At 39.6% G+C, this 18,704-nt stretch overlaps 1 protein-coding gene across 3 annotated transcripts in view; it reads right to left on the bottom strand.

Moving 5' to 3' along the window:
- Window positions 1–16,845, bottom strand: part of LOC133556177 (protein FAM83G-like) — a 48,305-nt gene extending 31,460 nt beyond the window's left edge. The window contains exon 1 of one of the 3 annotated variants that reach the window (XR_009807466.1): window positions 16,113–16,845. Coding sequence is in view for 1 of the 3 variants with exons in the window: in XM_061905849.1 (XP_061761833.1) it covers window positions 16,113–16,565 (453 nt within the window). In the remaining 2 variants the exon portion in view is untranslated. The remainder of the gene's footprint in view (window positions 1–16,112) is intronic. The other 2 variants (XR_009807465.1, XM_061905849.1) reach the window with 2 other exon arrangements.
- Window positions 16,846–18,704: the final 1,859 nt, after the last annotated feature.

Below are 18,704 nucleotides of genomic sequence, written 5' to 3'. Positions count from 1 at the left end.
AAACGCTGTATGTATTTATTACTAAAAAAAAAACAGTGCTGACATTGCACTTCATAATAGCACAATTAACCAGTTCTTCTAAACATTTAACTCATTCCTTTACAGTATAAACACATTTGAAAAAACAAGTGCAACTGTACTTATTTGCACAAAAGTGTTAACATTGTATTTCCATGGAATATTGCATTGTAACTAGTTCATCAGCAGTTTATGTCATGTTGTTACCTTATCTCATTGATCTCATCTCATACTGTATGTGTTTATGTGTGCGTACACATGAAAAACAACAAATACATGAACATAAAAATGAACAGTGCGGTACTTGTTAGATGTCAGGGCTCTATGGAATATGTACACATATTCTTAATATAGTATACATTTTAACTGACCTTTATTTGACTATGTTTGTCTTTTTGTAGGTGGCTAAAATACGCGGTGCTGCTGACCACCGTTAAACGTTACGTTACTGTGTGTGATACATTCATTAACGTAACGTTATGTGTAGGTACCTCATGCGACCCTGCTTAAAAAAAAATCACTTGACAATAAGTATGAATAAGGTAGCATCTGCAGTGGACGCAACAGATCGCCGTGTTTGCAATGACGTTATAACCATAGACATCTTATAAGTAGACGCAGAATTGGCTGCTGTGACGCAAGCAATTTGGCTGCCATCTTGAATTGGTGATGAGGAGCCGGCAAGCAGCCTAAACCAACATTTGACAGGTAGAAAACAAAGATGCTGGGCTGGTATTCAGCGTTTTCCGGCTCAATTGAGCGGACTGTTGAAAATAGGAATTGGAGGATTACTTTTCACAAGTAAGAATTTACATTAACAAACTATTGGTTGTATTTTGTGAAAAGAATATTACCACAGAGTTAAGCAGGAGCAAAGAACTACAATATTTGTATGTGAAAATCACAAAGAAATCTTCTGGGGGAGGATGACACCCCTACAGGTATTTGGTTTACAAACTTTCAGGCCCACCTAAAACTAAATTCACCAGCCACCATTGATTATGATGCATTCTCATTTTATTGTAACCACGGATAAGTCTTCAAGTAACAATATTCAAATACTAACTTTGTTGAGTAAGACAGAATTTGGTTTTATTCTGAATCCAGTGAAACAGATTGGTGGTCTTAGCTGACATAAAGACTTTCAGGTGTTTATGTATGTTTAAGTATTTGGCAGACACTTTTATCCAAAGCAACATACATGAAAAATACATATAAAACAATCACTGTAAACATGATCATTTAAAGGAAGAATGTAATAGAAAATATCAATACAAAGTATCAAGACAGAATAAACTCTCTGCTGTTGCAGCAACAGAGATAAAGTCTATAACAGTGGTTCTCAACCTTTTTTCAGTGATGTAACTCCTGTGAACATTTTTTTAATTCAAGTACCCCCTAATCAGAGCAAAGCATTTTTGGTTGAAAAAAGAGATAAAGAAGTAAAATACAGCACTATGTCATCAGTTTCTGATTTATTAAATTGTATAACAGTGCAAAATATTGCACGATTGTAGTGGTCTTTCTTGAACTATTTCTAAAAAAAAAATAAATGTAAATATAACTAAAAACTTGTTGAAAAATAAACAAGTGATTCAATTATAAATAAAGATTTCTACACATAGAAATAATCATCAACTTAAAGTGCCCTCTTTGAGGATTGTAATAGAGATCCATCTGGGTTCATCAACTTCATTCTAAACATTTCTTCACAAAAAAGAAATCTTTAACATCAATATTTATGGAAAATGTCCACAAAAAATTCTAGCTGTCAACACTGAATATTGCATTGTTCCATTTCTTTTCACAGTTTATGAATTTACATTCATATTTTGTTGAATAATTTTTCAATAAATATATTTATAAATGATTTTGAATTTTTGCTATTTTTAGAATATTAAAAAAAATATCATGTACCCCTTGGCATACCTTCAAGTACCCCCATTTAAGAACATCTGGTCTATAGGTCCGTAAGATATATAGATATCTAATGTATTCATACATTGTTTATGTAGGATATATGCATGTATATATAACCTAATCATATTGTTTCTTCAACTTCAAAATAGCTGACTTTTTTTTTCCCCTTCTCTGGGATTATATTCCCAGTTTTGATCTCAGACGTCTGGTCACTTATAACATATAAGAATATTCTATTTCTGTTAAGCAAATTATGAACACGCCAAGACATTTGTCCTTTATCATAGTTACACGTATGACAAAAAACACGTGAATATAAGTGGTATTCAGTGAGGTAAGATGTATGAAATGCACTGACAGTTCATTGCTCCTGCCAAATGAATTGCACTGAGTGGAGCGGATCACCACTCCAAGATGGCGGCCCCGCGTCTCGTCTGCGGCAATAGGCAGTAGTGCTCGATGCTGCGTACCCTTATAAGATGTCTATGGTTATAACGTTAGCAGTGAGTTTACAGCCTCACTGATTTAACTACACAGCAAATAAAAGTCACGTTACTCAGCCAATAAACGCTAGCTTACATTCAAAACTTACCCTTCTTTGTGCAACTTCAAATGTCGAACGAAGTTGTAAATTGATGCGTCTCCGTCTGTAATCTTCCAACCGCATGTTTTGTTTCCGGTAATTCCTGTTTTGTTGACCAAGTCGTACTTTTAATACCCGAACGAAACACTTTATGGCATAATTTTCTTAACTTATTCTTCTGTTGTTTGAAAGCTCTTCTTCGTTGGTTTTTCTGCAATTTGATTGGATGAATGCTGTGTGACGAACACAACATGATGTAATTTGATTGGCTGTTGTACTGACAGGTAGCGCACAGGCTGTCATCTCACACATGTTGACAAACACACGTACAAAATGAAAGATACGGAGCGCTCCTGAATAACTTTTTAATCGTTGGGTTTTAGGGAAAGTAGCAAGTCATGTCAAGTGAAAAGGCTCAAGTCCAAGTCAAGTCACAAGTCATTGGTGTTAAAGTCTAAGTCGAGTTGCAAGTCTTTTTACATTTTGTCAAGTCGAGTCTAAAGTCATCAAATTCATGACTCGAGTGTGACTCGAGTCCAAGTCATGTGACTCGAGTCCACACCTCTGCTGATCGGCAAGAGCTATGACGCTAGACAGAGTATGTGAGAGTATGTGACGTATGTAAGAAGGTGGGCTTGTTTTCCGTATCTGTGAGAAGGAGAGACGAGGAGGAGTGAGAAATGCCTGTTGTGTAAAGCCTGCAGCTAAAAGCAACTCGACCTGCCTCAATTAACGTTAGCCATGCAAACGTTAGCTCTCGGCGAGAGCGTGTGACGCTACATGCGCGACAGTATGTGACGTATGTAAGAAGGAGGGCTTATTTTACGTCTCTGTGAGAAGGACAGACGAGAAGGAATGAGACACGCCAGTAATGTAATGCACGCAGCTTAAAGCCATGGTGTGAGAACATATAATCGAATATTGCGATACAGTAATTTTCTATATCGCACAGAGACAAACCTGCGATATATCGTATATATCGATATATCGCCCAGCCCTAGGTGGTAGTATTATGATCTGGGCCTGTTTTGCCTCCAATGGAACTGGTGCTTTACAGAGAGTAAATGGGACAATTAAAAAGGAGGATTACCTCCAAATTCTTCAGGAGAACCTAAAATCATCAGCCCGGAGGTTGGGTCTTGGGCGCAGTTGGGTGTTCCAACAGGACAATGACGCCAAACACACGTCAAAAGTGGTAAAGGAATGGATAAATAAGGCTAGAATTAAGGTTTTAGAATGGCCTTCCCAAAGTCCCGACTTAAACGTGTGGACAATGCTGAAGAAACAAGTTCATGTCAGAAAACCAACACATTTGGCTGAACTGCACCAATTTTGTCAAGAGGAGTGGTCAAAAATTCAACCAGAAGCTTGCCAGAAGATTGTGGATGGCTTACTGCAGTGAAACTTGCCAAGGGACATGTAACCACATATTAACATTGCTGTATGTATACTTTTGACCCAGCAGATTTGGTCCCATTTTCAGTAGACCCAAAATAAATTCATAAAAGAACCAAACTTCATGAATTTTTTTTGTGACCAACAAGTATGTGCTCCAATCACTATATGACAAAAAATAAGAGTTGTAGAAATTGATGGAAACTCAATACAGCCATGACATCATGTTCTTTACTAGTGTATGTAAACTTTTGACCACGGCTGTGTATAGTGTAATATGTTTGGGAGGCTTGTAATTAGGGCTGGGCGATATGGCCTTTAATTAATATCTCGATATTTTTAGGCCATGTCACGATACACGATATATATCTCGATATTTTGCCTTAGCCTTGAATGAACACTTGATGCATATGATCACAGCAGTATGGTGATTCGAGTCTACATTAAAGCATTCTTGTTCATACTGCATTTATATATGCTAATTTTAAACTTTCATGCGGAGAGGGAAATCACAACTAAGTCAATTTACCAAAACTGTATTTATTAAACAATTATTTAGCAGTGGCACAAACATTCATGTAATTTCCAAAACAGAAAGTGCAAGATTGTCAGAGACATTTTAAAACAAGCTATACATGCACTTTTGTGCATGATGTCACCAGGGTGACTGATCAAAACAACACTAAATTAAAGTGTACTTTTGGTTCAGAACGCCACTACAATATTTAAAAAACAGATGAAGTGCACTTTTGTGCATGATGTCACAAAAGATACTTCAATAACTGGCAAATAAAAATTAGCTGCATAATAGGAAATTGAATAGTGTATGTCCTGCGATGAGGTAGCGACTTGTCCAGGGTGTACCCTGCCTTCCGCCCGATTGTAGCTGAGATAGGCGCCAGCGCCCCCCGTCACCCCGAAAGGGAATAAGCGGTAGAAAATGGATGGATGGATGGATGTCCTTCGCTTTGATTGATTGAAACTTTTAGTAGTAGATTGCACAGTACAGTACATATTCCGTACAATTGACCACTAAATGGTAACATTTGAATAAGTTTTCAACTTCTTTAAGTCGGAGTCCACGCTAATCAATCCATGGTACAAATACATACTATCAGCACAATACAGTCATCACACAAGTTAATCGTCAGAGCATATGCATTGAATTGTTTACATTATTTACAATCCGGGGAGAGGTATGTGGAGGGGGTTGGTGTGGGGGTGTTAGGTTTGGTCTATATCAGCACTTCAGGCATCAACAATTATATTATCTGAGAAATGGACATTGAAACAGTGGTCTGACTTCATAGGATATGTACAGCAAGCAGAAATGTGGTAGGTTCCTGCGGACTTTATCTCCTGTGTTGATTTTTTTTTTTTCATACTGTGTTGATGTGGAAATAGTTGCTTCTGCATTTTGTTGGTGTGGCACCCGCCAGAGATGTTGACATGCACAGTTTCAAGCACTCTTCTTTCTCTAGCGCAGTGGTTCTTAAACTTGTTGGAAGTACCGAACCCCACCAGTTTCATATGTGCATTCACCGAACCCTTCTTTAGTGAAAAATGTTTTTTTTTTTCAAATTCAAGACAAAGTTCTATGTTTTTGGTAACACTTAAGTATGGGGAACATATTTATAAGTCAATGGTTCTCAACGTTTTTTCAGTGATGTACCCCCTGCGAAAAAATTTTTAATTCAAGTACCCCCTAATCAGAGCAAGCATTTTTGGTTGAAAAAAAGAGATAAAGAAGTAAAATACAGCACTATGTCATCAGTTTCTGATTTATTAAATTGTATAACAGTACAAAATATTGCTCATTTGTAGTGGTCTTTCTTGAACTATTTGGAAAAAAAGATATAAAAATAACTAAAAACTTGTTGAAAAATAAACAAGTGATTCAATTATAAATAAAGATTTCTACACATAGAAGTAATCATCAACCTAAAGTGCCCTCTTTGGGGATTGTAATAAAGACCAATCTGGATTCATGAACTTAATTCTAAACATTTCTTCCCAAAAAATTCATCTTTAACATCAATATTAATGGAACATGTCCACAAAAAATCTAGCTGTCAACACTGAATATCGCATTGTTGTATATTTTTTTCACAGTTTATGAACTTACATTCATATTTTGTTGAAGTATTATTCAATAAATATACAGTGTTTATAAAGGATTTTTGATTTGTTATTATTTTTAGAATATTAAAAAATAAATCTCAAGTACCCCTTGGCATACCTTCAAGTACCCCCATTTGAGAACCACTGTTCTAAGTAACAAAGACTTAATTTAGAGTAATTTGGTTAGGGTTAGGGTCAGGGTTAGAGGGTTAGGGTTATAATAAGACCATGCCGAATAAGGCATTATTAAGAACTTAAAGGCCTACTGAAACCCACTACTACCCACCACGCAGTCTGATAGTTTATATATCAATGATGAAATATTAACATTGCAACACATGCCAATACGGTTTTTTTAGTTTACTAAATTACAATTTTAAATTTCCCGGAAGTTTCGTCTTAGAAACGTCGTGTAATGATGACGTGTACGCGTGACGTCACAGGGTTTTAGGAAGTGTGAGCGCTACGCACACACACAGCTAAAAGTCGTCTGCTTTAACGACATAATTACACAGTATTTTATGTTGTTGAATATTTTGCAATTTGTTCAATTAATATTGGAGAAGTCACAGTAGAAAGATGGAGTTGGAAAGCTTTAGCCTTTAGCCACACAAACACACGGTGATTCCTTGTTTAAAATTCCCGGAGGTGAAAATTTACTATGGATCAGAGCGCGGTCAAGAGAACATGAATCCAGACCAAATGTCAACATCAGGTTTCGGTGAGAAAATTGTGGTTCAAAAGTCAGTTCTTACCGGATAAAAGCTGAGCTTGTGCCGTCCATAGCTGCCGTCGACTCCCTTGAGACACTGCCGTCAACACCCGGCCGTAGACACACCCCTCCGACTATCAGGTAATATTAAACTCACTACAACACTAGCAACACAATGGAAAGATAAGGGATTTCCCAGAATTATCCTAGTAAATGTGTCTAAAACATCGGAATACGTCCCAATGCTATCGCGTTTTTTTTTTTTTTTAACTGTTTTTTTTTTTTTTTCTAGTCCATCGCTATCAATATCCTCAAACACGAATCTTTCATCCTCGCTCAAATTAATGGGGGAATTGTCGTTTTCTCAGTCCGAATAACTGTTTTTGTTGGAGGCTCCCGTTAAAATCAATGTGAATATATGAGGAGCCGTCAACATGTGACGTCATAGTCTGCAACTTCCGGGAAAGGAAAGGCTTTTTCAGGGAGTACCAAAAGTGGCAAAATTTATCGTCGATTTTCTCTACTAAATCCTTTCAGCAAAAATATGGCAATATCGCGAAATGATCAAGTATGACACATAGAACGGAGCTGCTATTCCCGTTTAAATAAGAAAATCTAATTTCAGTAGGCCTTTAATGACTATTTAAGAGCCAATATGTTACTAATTTCTGCTGTGTCTATGACTACGTCAGAGTTAGACATGCGTTCTACTGAGGTGGCAAATTATGATGCGTTCAGTTTATCGCAGCGCCAAGTAGACAATCTGAAAATTCCCGTCATATCAATTCCTAGATATGGTCGTAATTATTTTAAGTACACTGCGCATAATAAACGCAACATTATTAATATTGCTACTACGGATAATTTTATCAACAACTCCTTAAAACAGCCCACTACCTATAATATGGGCTTTCTAAACATCAGATCTTTGTCCCCCAAAACGTTATTAGTCAATGAGGTCATTAGAGACGTCATCGGTCTTAGCGAAACCTGGCTTAAACCAGACGACTTTTTTGCGATAAATGAGGCATCCCCTCCTAACTATACGAATGCGCATATTGCCCGTCACCTTAAAAGGGGAGCGGGTGTTGCACTAATATACAACGAAAACTTAAACTTTAGTCCTAACTTAAATAATAAATATAAATCGTTTGAGGTGCTTTCTATGAAGTCTGCCACACCTCTGCCTCTGTGCCTGGCCGTTATCTACCGCCCCCCAGGGCCCTATTCGGACTTTATTAGTGAATTCTCAGAGTTTGTTGCTGATCTAGTGACGCACGCCGATAATATAATTATAACGGGGGACTTTAATATCCATATGAATACCCCATTGGACCCACCGTGCGTGGCGCTCCAGACTATAATTGACAGCTGTGGTCTTACACAAATAATAAATGAACCGACGCATCGCAGCGGTAATACGATAGACCTAGTGCTTGTCAGAGGTATCACCGTTTCCAAAGTTATGATACTTCCGTATACTAAAGTAATGTCCGATCATTACCTTATAAAATTCGAAGTTCAGACTCATGTTCGGCAAGCTAATAATAATAATAACTGCTATAGCAGCCGCAACATTAATGCTGCCACAACGACGACTCTTGCGGACCTACTGCCCTCGGTAATGGCACCGTTCCCAAAGTATGTGGGCTCTATTGATAACCTCACTAACAACTTTAACAACGCCCTGCGCAAAACCATTGATAGTATAGCACCGCTGAAGTTAAAAAAGGCTCCAAAAAGGCGTACGCCATGGTTTACTGAAGAAACTAGAGCTCAGAAATTATGGCGCAAATGGCGCACGACTAAACTTGAGGTGCACCATCAAGCATGGAGTGATAGTTTAATAACTTATAAATGCATGCTTACCTTAGCTAAAACTAATTATTACTCAAATCTCATCCGCATTAATAAAAACGATCCAAAATTTTTGTTTAGTACAGTAGCATCGCTAACCCAACAAGGGACTCCTTCCAGTAGCTCCCCCCTATCGGCAGATGACTTTATGAAGTTCTTTAATAAGAAAATTGAACTTATTAGAAAGGAGATTAAAGACAATGCGTCCCAGCTACAACTGGGTTATAGTAACACAGATACGACTGTATATACGGCGAATACTGCAAATATCCAAAATAGTTTCTCTCGTTTTGATGAAATAACATTAGAAGGATTGTTACAACGTGTAAATGGAATAAAACAAACAACATGTTTACTTGACCCACTTCCTGGGAAACTTATCAAGGAGCTTTTTGTATTATTAGGTCCATCAGTGCTAAATATTATAAACTTATCACTTTCCTCGGGCACTGTTCCCCTAGCATTCAAAAAAGCGGTTATTCATCCTCTTCTTAAAAGACCTAACCTCGATCCAGACCTCATGGTAAACTACCGACCGGTGTCTCACCTTCCCTTTATTTCGAAAATCCTCGAAAAAATGGTTGCAGAGCAGCTAAATGAACACTTAGCGTTTAACAATCTATGTGAAACCTTTCAATCCGGTTTCAGGGCAAATCACTCCACGGAGACAGCCCTCGCAAAATTGACTACTGATCTATTGCTAACGATGGACTCTGATGCGTCATCTATGTTGCTGCTCCTCGATCTTAGCGCTGCTTTCGATACCGTCGATCATAATATTTTATTAGAGCGTATCAAAACACGAATTGTTATGTCAGACTCAGCCCTGTCATGGTTTAACTCTTATCTTACCGATAGGATGCAGTGCATCTCCCATAACAGTGTGACCTCGGACTATGTTAAGATAACGTGTGGAGTTCCCCAGGGTTCGGTCCTTGGCCCTGTACTCTTCAGCATCTACATGCTGCCGCTGGGTGACGTCATACGCAAATACGGTATTAGCTTTCACTGTTATGCTGATGACACCCAACTCTACGTGCCCCTAAAGCTGACCAACACGCCGGACTGTAGTCAGTTGGAAGCATGTCTTAATGAAATCAAACAATGGATGTCCGCTAACTTTTTGCAACTTAATGCCAAAAAAACGGAAATGCTGATTATCGGTCCTGCTAGACACCGACCTCTATTTAATAATACAACTTTAACATTTGACAACCAAATAATAAAACAAGGTGACTCTGTAAAAAATCTGGGTATTATCTTCGACCCAACTCTCTCCTTTGAGTCACACATTAAAAGCGTTACTAAAACGGCCTTCTTTCATCTCCGTAATATCGCTAAAATTCGCTCCATTTTGTCCACTAAAGACGCCGAGATCATTATCCATGCGTTTGTTACGTCTCGTCTCGATTACTGTAACGTATTATTTTCGGGTCTCCCCATGTCTAGCATTAAAAGATTACAGTTGGTACAAAATGCGGCTGCTAGACTTTAGACAAGAACAAGAAAGTTTGATCACATTACGCCTGTACTGGCTCACCTGCACTGGCTTCCTGTGCACTTAAGATGTGACTTTAAGGTTTTACTACTTACGTATAAAATACTACACGGTCTAGCTCCAGCCTATCTTGCCGATTGTATTGTACCGTATGTCCCGGCAAGAAATCTGCGTTCAAAAGACTCCGGCTTATTAGTGATTCCTACAGCCCAAAAAAAGTCTGCGGGCTATAGAGCGTTTTCCGTTCGGGCTCCAGTACTCTGGAATGCCCTCCCGGTAACAGTTCGAGATGCTACCTCAGTAGAAGCATTTAAGTCTCACCTTAAAACTCATCTGTATACTCTAGCCTTTAAATAGACCTCCTTTTTAGACCAGTTGATCTGCCGCTTCTTTTCTTTCTCCTATGTCCCCCCCTCCCTTGTGGAGGGGGTCCGGTCCGATGACCATGGATGAAGTACTGGCTGTCCAGAGTCTAGACCCAGGATGGACCGCTCGTCGGGACCCAGGATGGACCGCTCGCCTGTATCGGTTGGGGACATCTCTACGCTGCTGATCCGCCTCCGCTTGGGAGGGTTTCCTGTGGACGGGACTCTCGCTGCTGTCTTGGATCCGCTTGAACTGAACTCTCGCGGCTGTGTTGGAGCCACTATGGATTGAACTTTCACAGTATCATGTTAGACCCGCTCGACATCCATTGCTTTCGGTCCCCTAGAAGGGGGGGGGGGTTGCCCACATCTGAGGTCCTCTCCAAGGTTTCTCATAGTCAGCATTGTCACTGGCGTCCCACTGGATGTGAATTCTCCCTGCCCACTGGGTGTGAGTTTTCCTTGCCCTTTTGTGGGTTCTTCCGAGGATTTTGTAGTCGTAATGATTTGTGCAGTCCTTTGAGACATTTGTGATTTGGGGCTATATAAATAAACATTGATTGATTGATTGATTTGTATGTTAATAAGCACCTATATTAATGGTGAATATGTTCCCCATACTAAAGTGTTACCATATTTTTTTTTGCTGCTGTACAAAATGAACAGTGCATGAACATCACCTTGTTCAGACAACAAAACCAACACAGTGCATAAACTCACAACAAATTACACACCTGCAAATCAGTCAGCTGTTGTCGTTTCCGTAATACGCCGATAGGGAGAAGTTTGTATTTACAGGATGAGTGTTTTGACCTCCGCCGAACCCCTGAGGCCGACTCGCCGAACCCCTAGGGTTCGATCGAACCCAGGTTAAGAACCACTGCTCTAGCAGGGGACTTTTCAAATGATGCTACCTTAGCATAAATGTTCAACATATTTCCACTTGAAGCCAAACCACCGCCAGGCGATGGACCCCGTGCTGTTTTTCTTGGGAATTAATTCTTCCTCCATTTGTTACCAGATTTGCATCTTCTGTCTCTCATATTACCACCCGCACCACATGGTTAGCATCACAGCTAACATTACCCTGCTGCTACCTGTCTGCTCTGTGGGAGCGTGTGACGTTGCACATGTGACGTATGCAAAAAGGTGCGCGTGTTTTACGTCTCTGTGAAAAGGAGAGACAAGAAAGAGTGGGAAACGCATGCAGTGTAATGTCTGCAACTAAAAGCAACTCCGCGAGAAAGTACACCCGAATATCACGACATATTAATTTTCTATACCGCACAGAGTATATCGAGTATATCGATATATCGCCCAGCCCTAGTTGTAATATTTTAATGGCCGTCAAGGACATCAGCGTGAATCTACGTTAGTTTTATTATTCAGCTCACTTACGTAAACAACTTACACAATGTACATAGTAACATGTAAGCATATACTAGGCAGCGCCAATTCTGCTATTTCTTCGCAATCAAAATATATTTTCATATATTAACTTATAATTTGTGCACCATTGACCAGTGATGCACCGAAAATTTTGCCGCAGAAAAAAATGTTGCCCTCCGAAACCGGATGTCCTGATGACGTACCCACTTTTCCTGGCGGACTGCCTCTTTCCTCGTGCACACGAATGACGTAGCTTGCCCAAAAAAATTACGTAAAAGTCGCATTTGGGATGCATTTAATTAGACTGAAGTCACATTTGAAAAGATCAGATTCCAACCGAATTCGGACTATACCTCCTGACGTGGCCTGAATCTGATGCCAAAAGATCCGATTTGAAGCACTTTGGAGGGGTGTTAAAGTAATTTTAGCTCAGGGGCCGTATGGAGTAAACTCTATTCCCAAAATTGGCTGGAATGGTAAAATCATGTCATGATAACTAAAAAATAAAGACAACTATGGTGGTTTTCTTTGTTTTACTTTAGCTAAAAATAGAACAAGCACATTATGAAGATTTACAAAACACAAATAATCCTCCGGACAAAACACTTCAAATTTGTTGAACATTCTGAGGAAATTGGTGCAGCTTCAAAAACACAACGAGCTTAGACTTGGTCTTGGTGTATCTACAAAGCCAGGATTAAACTTTAAGTCACAGTCTTTCTGGAATTGTACAAAAAACACAACATGTAAACTTTTTCAAAAGGGTCAAGTTCACTTTTCTGGTGTTTGACAGAGACATTTGGGGGCAACGAGGGTGCCAAATAACCATGTGTTCGAAGCAGAAGACATACAACAGCAGGTTTTAAGTCTCATGTGGGTCGATGAGGCGGAGCCACAGTCACCCTTCACTGTGTACCTCTTGCTTGGCCCCGTTATTAATCGTTTGCTTGCCTAACATAATTGCTATTGTGATATCCAGTGGACACATTTAGAACAACAGTTTCTTTCGTTAAAAAAAAAAAAGCTTATTTTATTACTTAGCTAACTCATCACGCTAAAACCAATTAGCGGGCCTGATCTGGCCAGCGGGCCCTACGTTTGACAGCCCTAGTTTAGGCCCGTTTTCACTAAACTGGATTAGGTTATCCAGGGTAAATCCCACCTAACCTTATCCGTGTCGACACACAACAATGCCATCGTTGAAGACCCCTCCATCCTGCGTCCGCTGGCGCAACGCGACCTAATACGCATGCGCGGAATATGCGCACGTCAGCTTTGTGTGCAAGTTCTTGAATTGAATTTATCTGAACAATATCCGGTGTTATGGTATTTCAATTAACTGTAATCCAGTGTGCTGTGGGGCCTTATTGTAGTGAATCACACCTGAGCCATCATAATTTAATCAAATCTTTATTAGACTTGTAAACAATGTGATAAAACTATGGCTCTAGATAGCTGGTCAGGACACTCCTCACTTTCTTGCCTTCATCTTTATTATCCATTCGTTTTGGTGACTTTATATACTCTAGACCTAGACTTTGAGTCCGCGACATATATTGCGGACAATAACTGATAGTCTGCTTTGCCAGTCCAAATGCATTCCCTGTTTTCCGTAGTTTTCACACGACGACCAGGTAATACAAAGCACACGCTACCTTTTTTTATCACATCCATGGAAGCCCACATTCTCGTTGACTCTCCTTCGACAAATGGACAAATTTTTTCGGTAAGTCGAATCACAGCTGACCCGGACATTCGAAAGTTCTCTAGTACTTTTTTGCCCCACTGTATCACTCAGCTTTAGAACTTTGTTGTAAAAAATCTCCTTCCGCATCTGTGGAAACGCTTCCCACCCACACTGCTTGGTGCCTCATCTGAGATGCTGTGACGTCAATTACCATAGTAACTGATTAGATGACCATAGTAACTGGTATGTCATCCAAAAGTGCAGATTTCAACCATTGAAATACTTTGTCTAGTTCAAGCCTTACGGTCATTAGAAAACATCACTGCACATTATAATGGCAGCTACATTTTCCATCTTAAAGGCCTACTGAAATGAGATTTTTTTATTTAAACGGGGATAGCAGGTCCATTCTACGTGTCATACTCGATCATTTCGCGATCTTGCCATATTTTTGCTGAAAGGATTTAGTAGAGAACATTGACGATAAAGTTTGCAACTTTTGGTCGCTAATAATAAAGCCTTGCCTTTACCGGAAGTCGCAGAAAAAGGCGATTGCATTGTGAGCGATTCAGATGTTTTTAGACACATTTACTAGGATAATTCTGGGAAATCCCTTATCTTTCTATTGTGTTGCTAGTGTTTTAGTGAGATTATATAGTACCTGATAGTCGGAGGGGTGTGTCCACGGGTGTCTTGACGCCAGTCTCTGAGGGAATTAGTCACGGCAGCAGCAGCACGACAGAAGTTCCGCTGATCTCCGGTAAGAGGCGACTTTTTACCACAATTTTCTCACCGAAACCTGCCGGTTGACAAGTGGTTGGGATCTATGTTCGCTTGACCGCTCTGATCCATAGTAAAGCTTCACCTCTGGGAATTTTAAACAAGGAAACACCGTGTGTTTGTGTGGTTAAAGGCTAAAGTTTCCCACAACCATCTTTCTACTTTGACTTCTCCAATATTAATTATTAACGAATTGCAAAAGATTCAGCAACACAGATGTCCAAAATTCTGTATAATTGCGCGATGAAAAGAGACGACTATTAGCCGCTAGTGGTGCTGCGCTAATATGTCCCCTCCAACTCGAGACGTCACGCGCACACGTCATCATACGCGTCAAATTTAAAAGTGTAATTTAGTAGACTAAAAAGGCCGTATTGGCATGTGTTGCAATGTTAATATTTCATCATTGATATATAAACTATCAGACTGCGTGGTCGGTAGTAGTGGGTTTCAGTAGGCCTTTAAAGATCTAAAAAAATAATATTTGAGAATGTCCGGCGGGCAAGATTGAAAAGCTTAACGGTCCGCATATGGCCCCCGGTCTTTAATTTGCCCAGGTCTGGTTTAAGGGGTTAAAGGACTAAGTGTAGACAGTGGTTCTTAACCTGGGTTCGGTGAGTCGGCCTCAGGGGTTCGGCGGAGCCAGTCAGGACACACCCGACTCATCCATACTTGCCAGCCTTGAGACCTCCGAATTCGGAGATGGAGGGGGGGTGTGTGGTTAAGGTAGGCGGGGTTTGGTGGTAGCGGGGGTGTATATTGTAGATCCCGGAAGAGTTAATGCTGCAAGGGTCCTGGGTATTTGATGTGTTGTGTTACGGTGATGATGTTCTCCCGAAATGTGTTTGTCATTCTTGTTTGGTGTGTGTTAACAGTGTGGTGCGTATTTGTAACAGTGTGTACGGCCACCCTCAGTGTGACCTGTACAGCTGTTGATCAAGTATGCCTTGCATTTACTTATGTGTGTGTAAAAGCCACATAAATGATGTGAATGCGCCGACACGCCGTTTGTATGGAGGAAAAACGGACGTGATGACAGGTTGTAGAGGACGCTAAAGGCAGTGCCTTTAAGGCATGCCCCCAATATTGTTGTGGAAATCGGGAGAAATTCAGGAGAATGGTTGCCCCGGGAGATTTTTGGGAGGGGCACTGAAATTCGGGATTCCCCCGGAAAAATCAGGAGGGTTGGCAAGTATGGACTCATCGTGTAAATAAAAACTTCTCCATATCGGCGTATAATGGATACGGCCATAGCAGAAGTTACACTGATTTGCAGGTGTGTAATTTGTTGTGGCCCTGCGATGAGGTGGCGACTTGTCCAGGGTGTACCCGCCTTCCGCCCGATTGTAGCTGAGATAGGCACCAGCGCCCCCAAAGGGAATAAGCGGTAGGAAATGGATAATTTGTTGTGATTTCATGCACTGTTGGTTTTGTTCATGCACGGTTCATTTTGTACACCATTAAAAAAAAACATATAACTTTGTCTTGAAATTGAAAAAAAAAACATTTGATTTTTCACCAAAGCAGGGTTCGGTGAATGCGCGTATGAAACTGGTGGGGTTCAGATCCCTCCGACAAGGTTAAGAACCACTGCCTTAGACTGACAAAAAATATCCGATCTGTTTCACTTTAAGGCAAAAAAAAAAATAAGTGTACAGTGTAAGCAGAGGCGTAAATTAGTTCTAAAACGTAACTTTGACCATAATATGGTTCCTTGTATTAGCATAACATTTGCTGTTTTAAAGTAATGTTAACCATAGGCATCCCAAAATAAATGAAACTGTTACCTTCTGCGCCTGCGCGATCATTCTCCTGACAATCTCCTTGATGTGCGTGTCACCGGCCATCGGCGGCTGCGTGTGCACGTAGGTGCGCGTCACCCCGCGGTAACCCTCCGAGTGCGGCCAGCCCAAGTCCATCTGCGGGATGGACATGTCCGACAAGTCCGGCCAGTAGTGCAGCGACAGCGGGGGCTCGTCCTCCTCGGCGCCCTCCGGGTAGAGGTCCAGGCCCGGATTATAGGGCTCCTGCGCCGCGGTGAGAGCCTCCAGCTCCAGGTCCGAGAGGAAGCCCCGCATTTGGCGATCTTGCAGGAACTTGGCCAGGGACTGCCGGCCCTCCTGGAGCAGAGTCTCCAACGCGAGTCTCTGGTCCTCGCTGTAGAGGAAGTCCGGCTTGGACTCGTTAGTCCGCAAGTTGACGTGGTTCTCGTCCAGACACTGAATCTGGGACAGCGCCATAATGTCGCTCACGGAATAGACGAGCTCGAATAAATAAAGTCAACTTCCAGCGGGACGAGACTAGTAAACTCCGGTAAACTCCAGCATGCGCGAACACTCCTCACTTATTGGAAAAGTTAAAGAAATAAGTCCGCGTATTAGCGTCACACAAAAGCAGAGCCATGTTACATTGACAGCCGCCATTGCGTGTATTCATCAAGTGATGCCGACTCTGCCGCCCGGCGCTCGGGTGACTCCCCTTCCGCGGCACCGCCCGACAGGTGTGACCCTGGCAAATAAAACAGACACACCTATCACATGTTGCTTTGAGGGTTCCCGGGTGTGCAATCCAAGGCGGAAACGTTACATCAGTATCAAACTGGAAAAAGTCGCAAACAAAGGCGCACATTCTCTTAAAAAACAACTTAATTAAATCGTTTGTTGTAGCACTGAAACCATTAGATGAAGCCAGCAACACGTTTTTCCTGTTTTGCCAGCATAGAGATTTGATTTAGGATTAAAATGAAGCACATTGTTCAGTGAAGCAGCAAACATTGTTTGGAAACCCTTAGATTGTTATCTCTTACATGTCAAATCACGGCAAGGAGGTTATATATATATATATATATATATATATATATATATATATATATATATATATATATATATATATATATATATATATATATATATCTTGTTCAATTTCTGTTATAATGGACTTTTTAAAGGGAACTAATTTACATGGAAAAATAAAACGTTTGTTGAACTAGTGCACAGTTTGAGAAAAAAAACAATAAAAAAAAATTAACTTGTGGGAACATTCATATACTTGTTTTTTATAATCTGAGAATGTATTTTCATTGCAATTTGCTTTTTAATAAAACATTAGGCCTGGCTAACATATAAAATACTTAGTCGTAATCAATCACATTCTTTATATAGTTTGCTACTCACAATTAATCAAGATGCATCACAAATAGGTTGTGTCATCTGTAATAAGTGTACTTCATTATTTTGTACACCCAGCATGTTTGATTTATACAACTGTTTGATTATTAAACATTACGTTTTTTAACAGTTCAACCCAAAATAGACACATACAGACACAGACATGTGTACAGTATATAATATATATATATATATATATATATATATATATATATATATATATATATATATATATATATATACACACACATATATATACACTATATATATGTGTATATATATATATGTGTGTATATATATATATATATTTGTGTAATATATATATATATATATATATATATACGAATGTATCGCAATTTTTTGTAACGGTTCTTAATCAATTAAAAAATCTATTTATATATAAAAATATACATACTATACAGTATATATATCTGTATATATAAAATTAATTTTATATATATACATATGTATATATATATATATATATATATACATATGTATATATATGTATATATATATATATATATATATATACCCCGTTTCCATATGAGTTGGGAAATTGTGTTAGATGTAAATATAAACGGAATACAATGATTTGCAAATCCTTTTCAACCCATATTCCGTTGAATATGCTACGAAGACAACATATTTTTTTTTTTTTGCAAATAATCATTAACTTTAGAATTTGATGCCGGCAACATGAGACAAAGAAGTTGGGAAAGGTGGCAATAAATACTGATACAATTGAGGAATTCTCATCAAACACTTATTTGGAACATCCCACAGGTGTGCAGGCTAATTGGGAACAGGTGGGTGCCATGATTGGGTATAAAAGCAGCTTCCATGAAATGCTAATTAATTCACAAACAAGGATGGGGCGAGGGTCACCAATTTGTAAGCAAATTTTCAAACAGATTTAGAACAACATTTCTCACCGAGTTATTGCAAGTAATTTAGGGATTTTACCACCTACGGTCCGTGAAATCATCAAAGGGTTCGGAGAATCTGGAGAAATCACCGGACAAAAGCGATAATATTACGTACCGTTGATCCCTCAGGCGGCACTGCATCAAAAACAGAGATCAGTGTGTAAAGGATATCACCACATGGGCTCAGGAACACTTCATAAAACCACTGTCAGTAACTACAGTTGGTTGCTACATCTATAAGTGCATGTTAAAACTCTGCTATGCAAAGCAAAACCCATTCATC

The sequence above is a fragment of the Nerophis ophidion genome, linkage group LG07 (assembly GCF_033978795.1).
Source record: "Nerophis ophidion isolate RoL-2023_Sa linkage group LG07, RoL_Noph_v1.0, whole genome shotgun sequence".
Lineage (NCBI taxonomy): Eukaryota > Metazoa > Chordata > Actinopteri > Syngnathiformes > Syngnathidae > Nerophis > Nerophis ophidion.
This window is presented reverse-complemented; position numbering and strand designations above follow the sequence as displayed.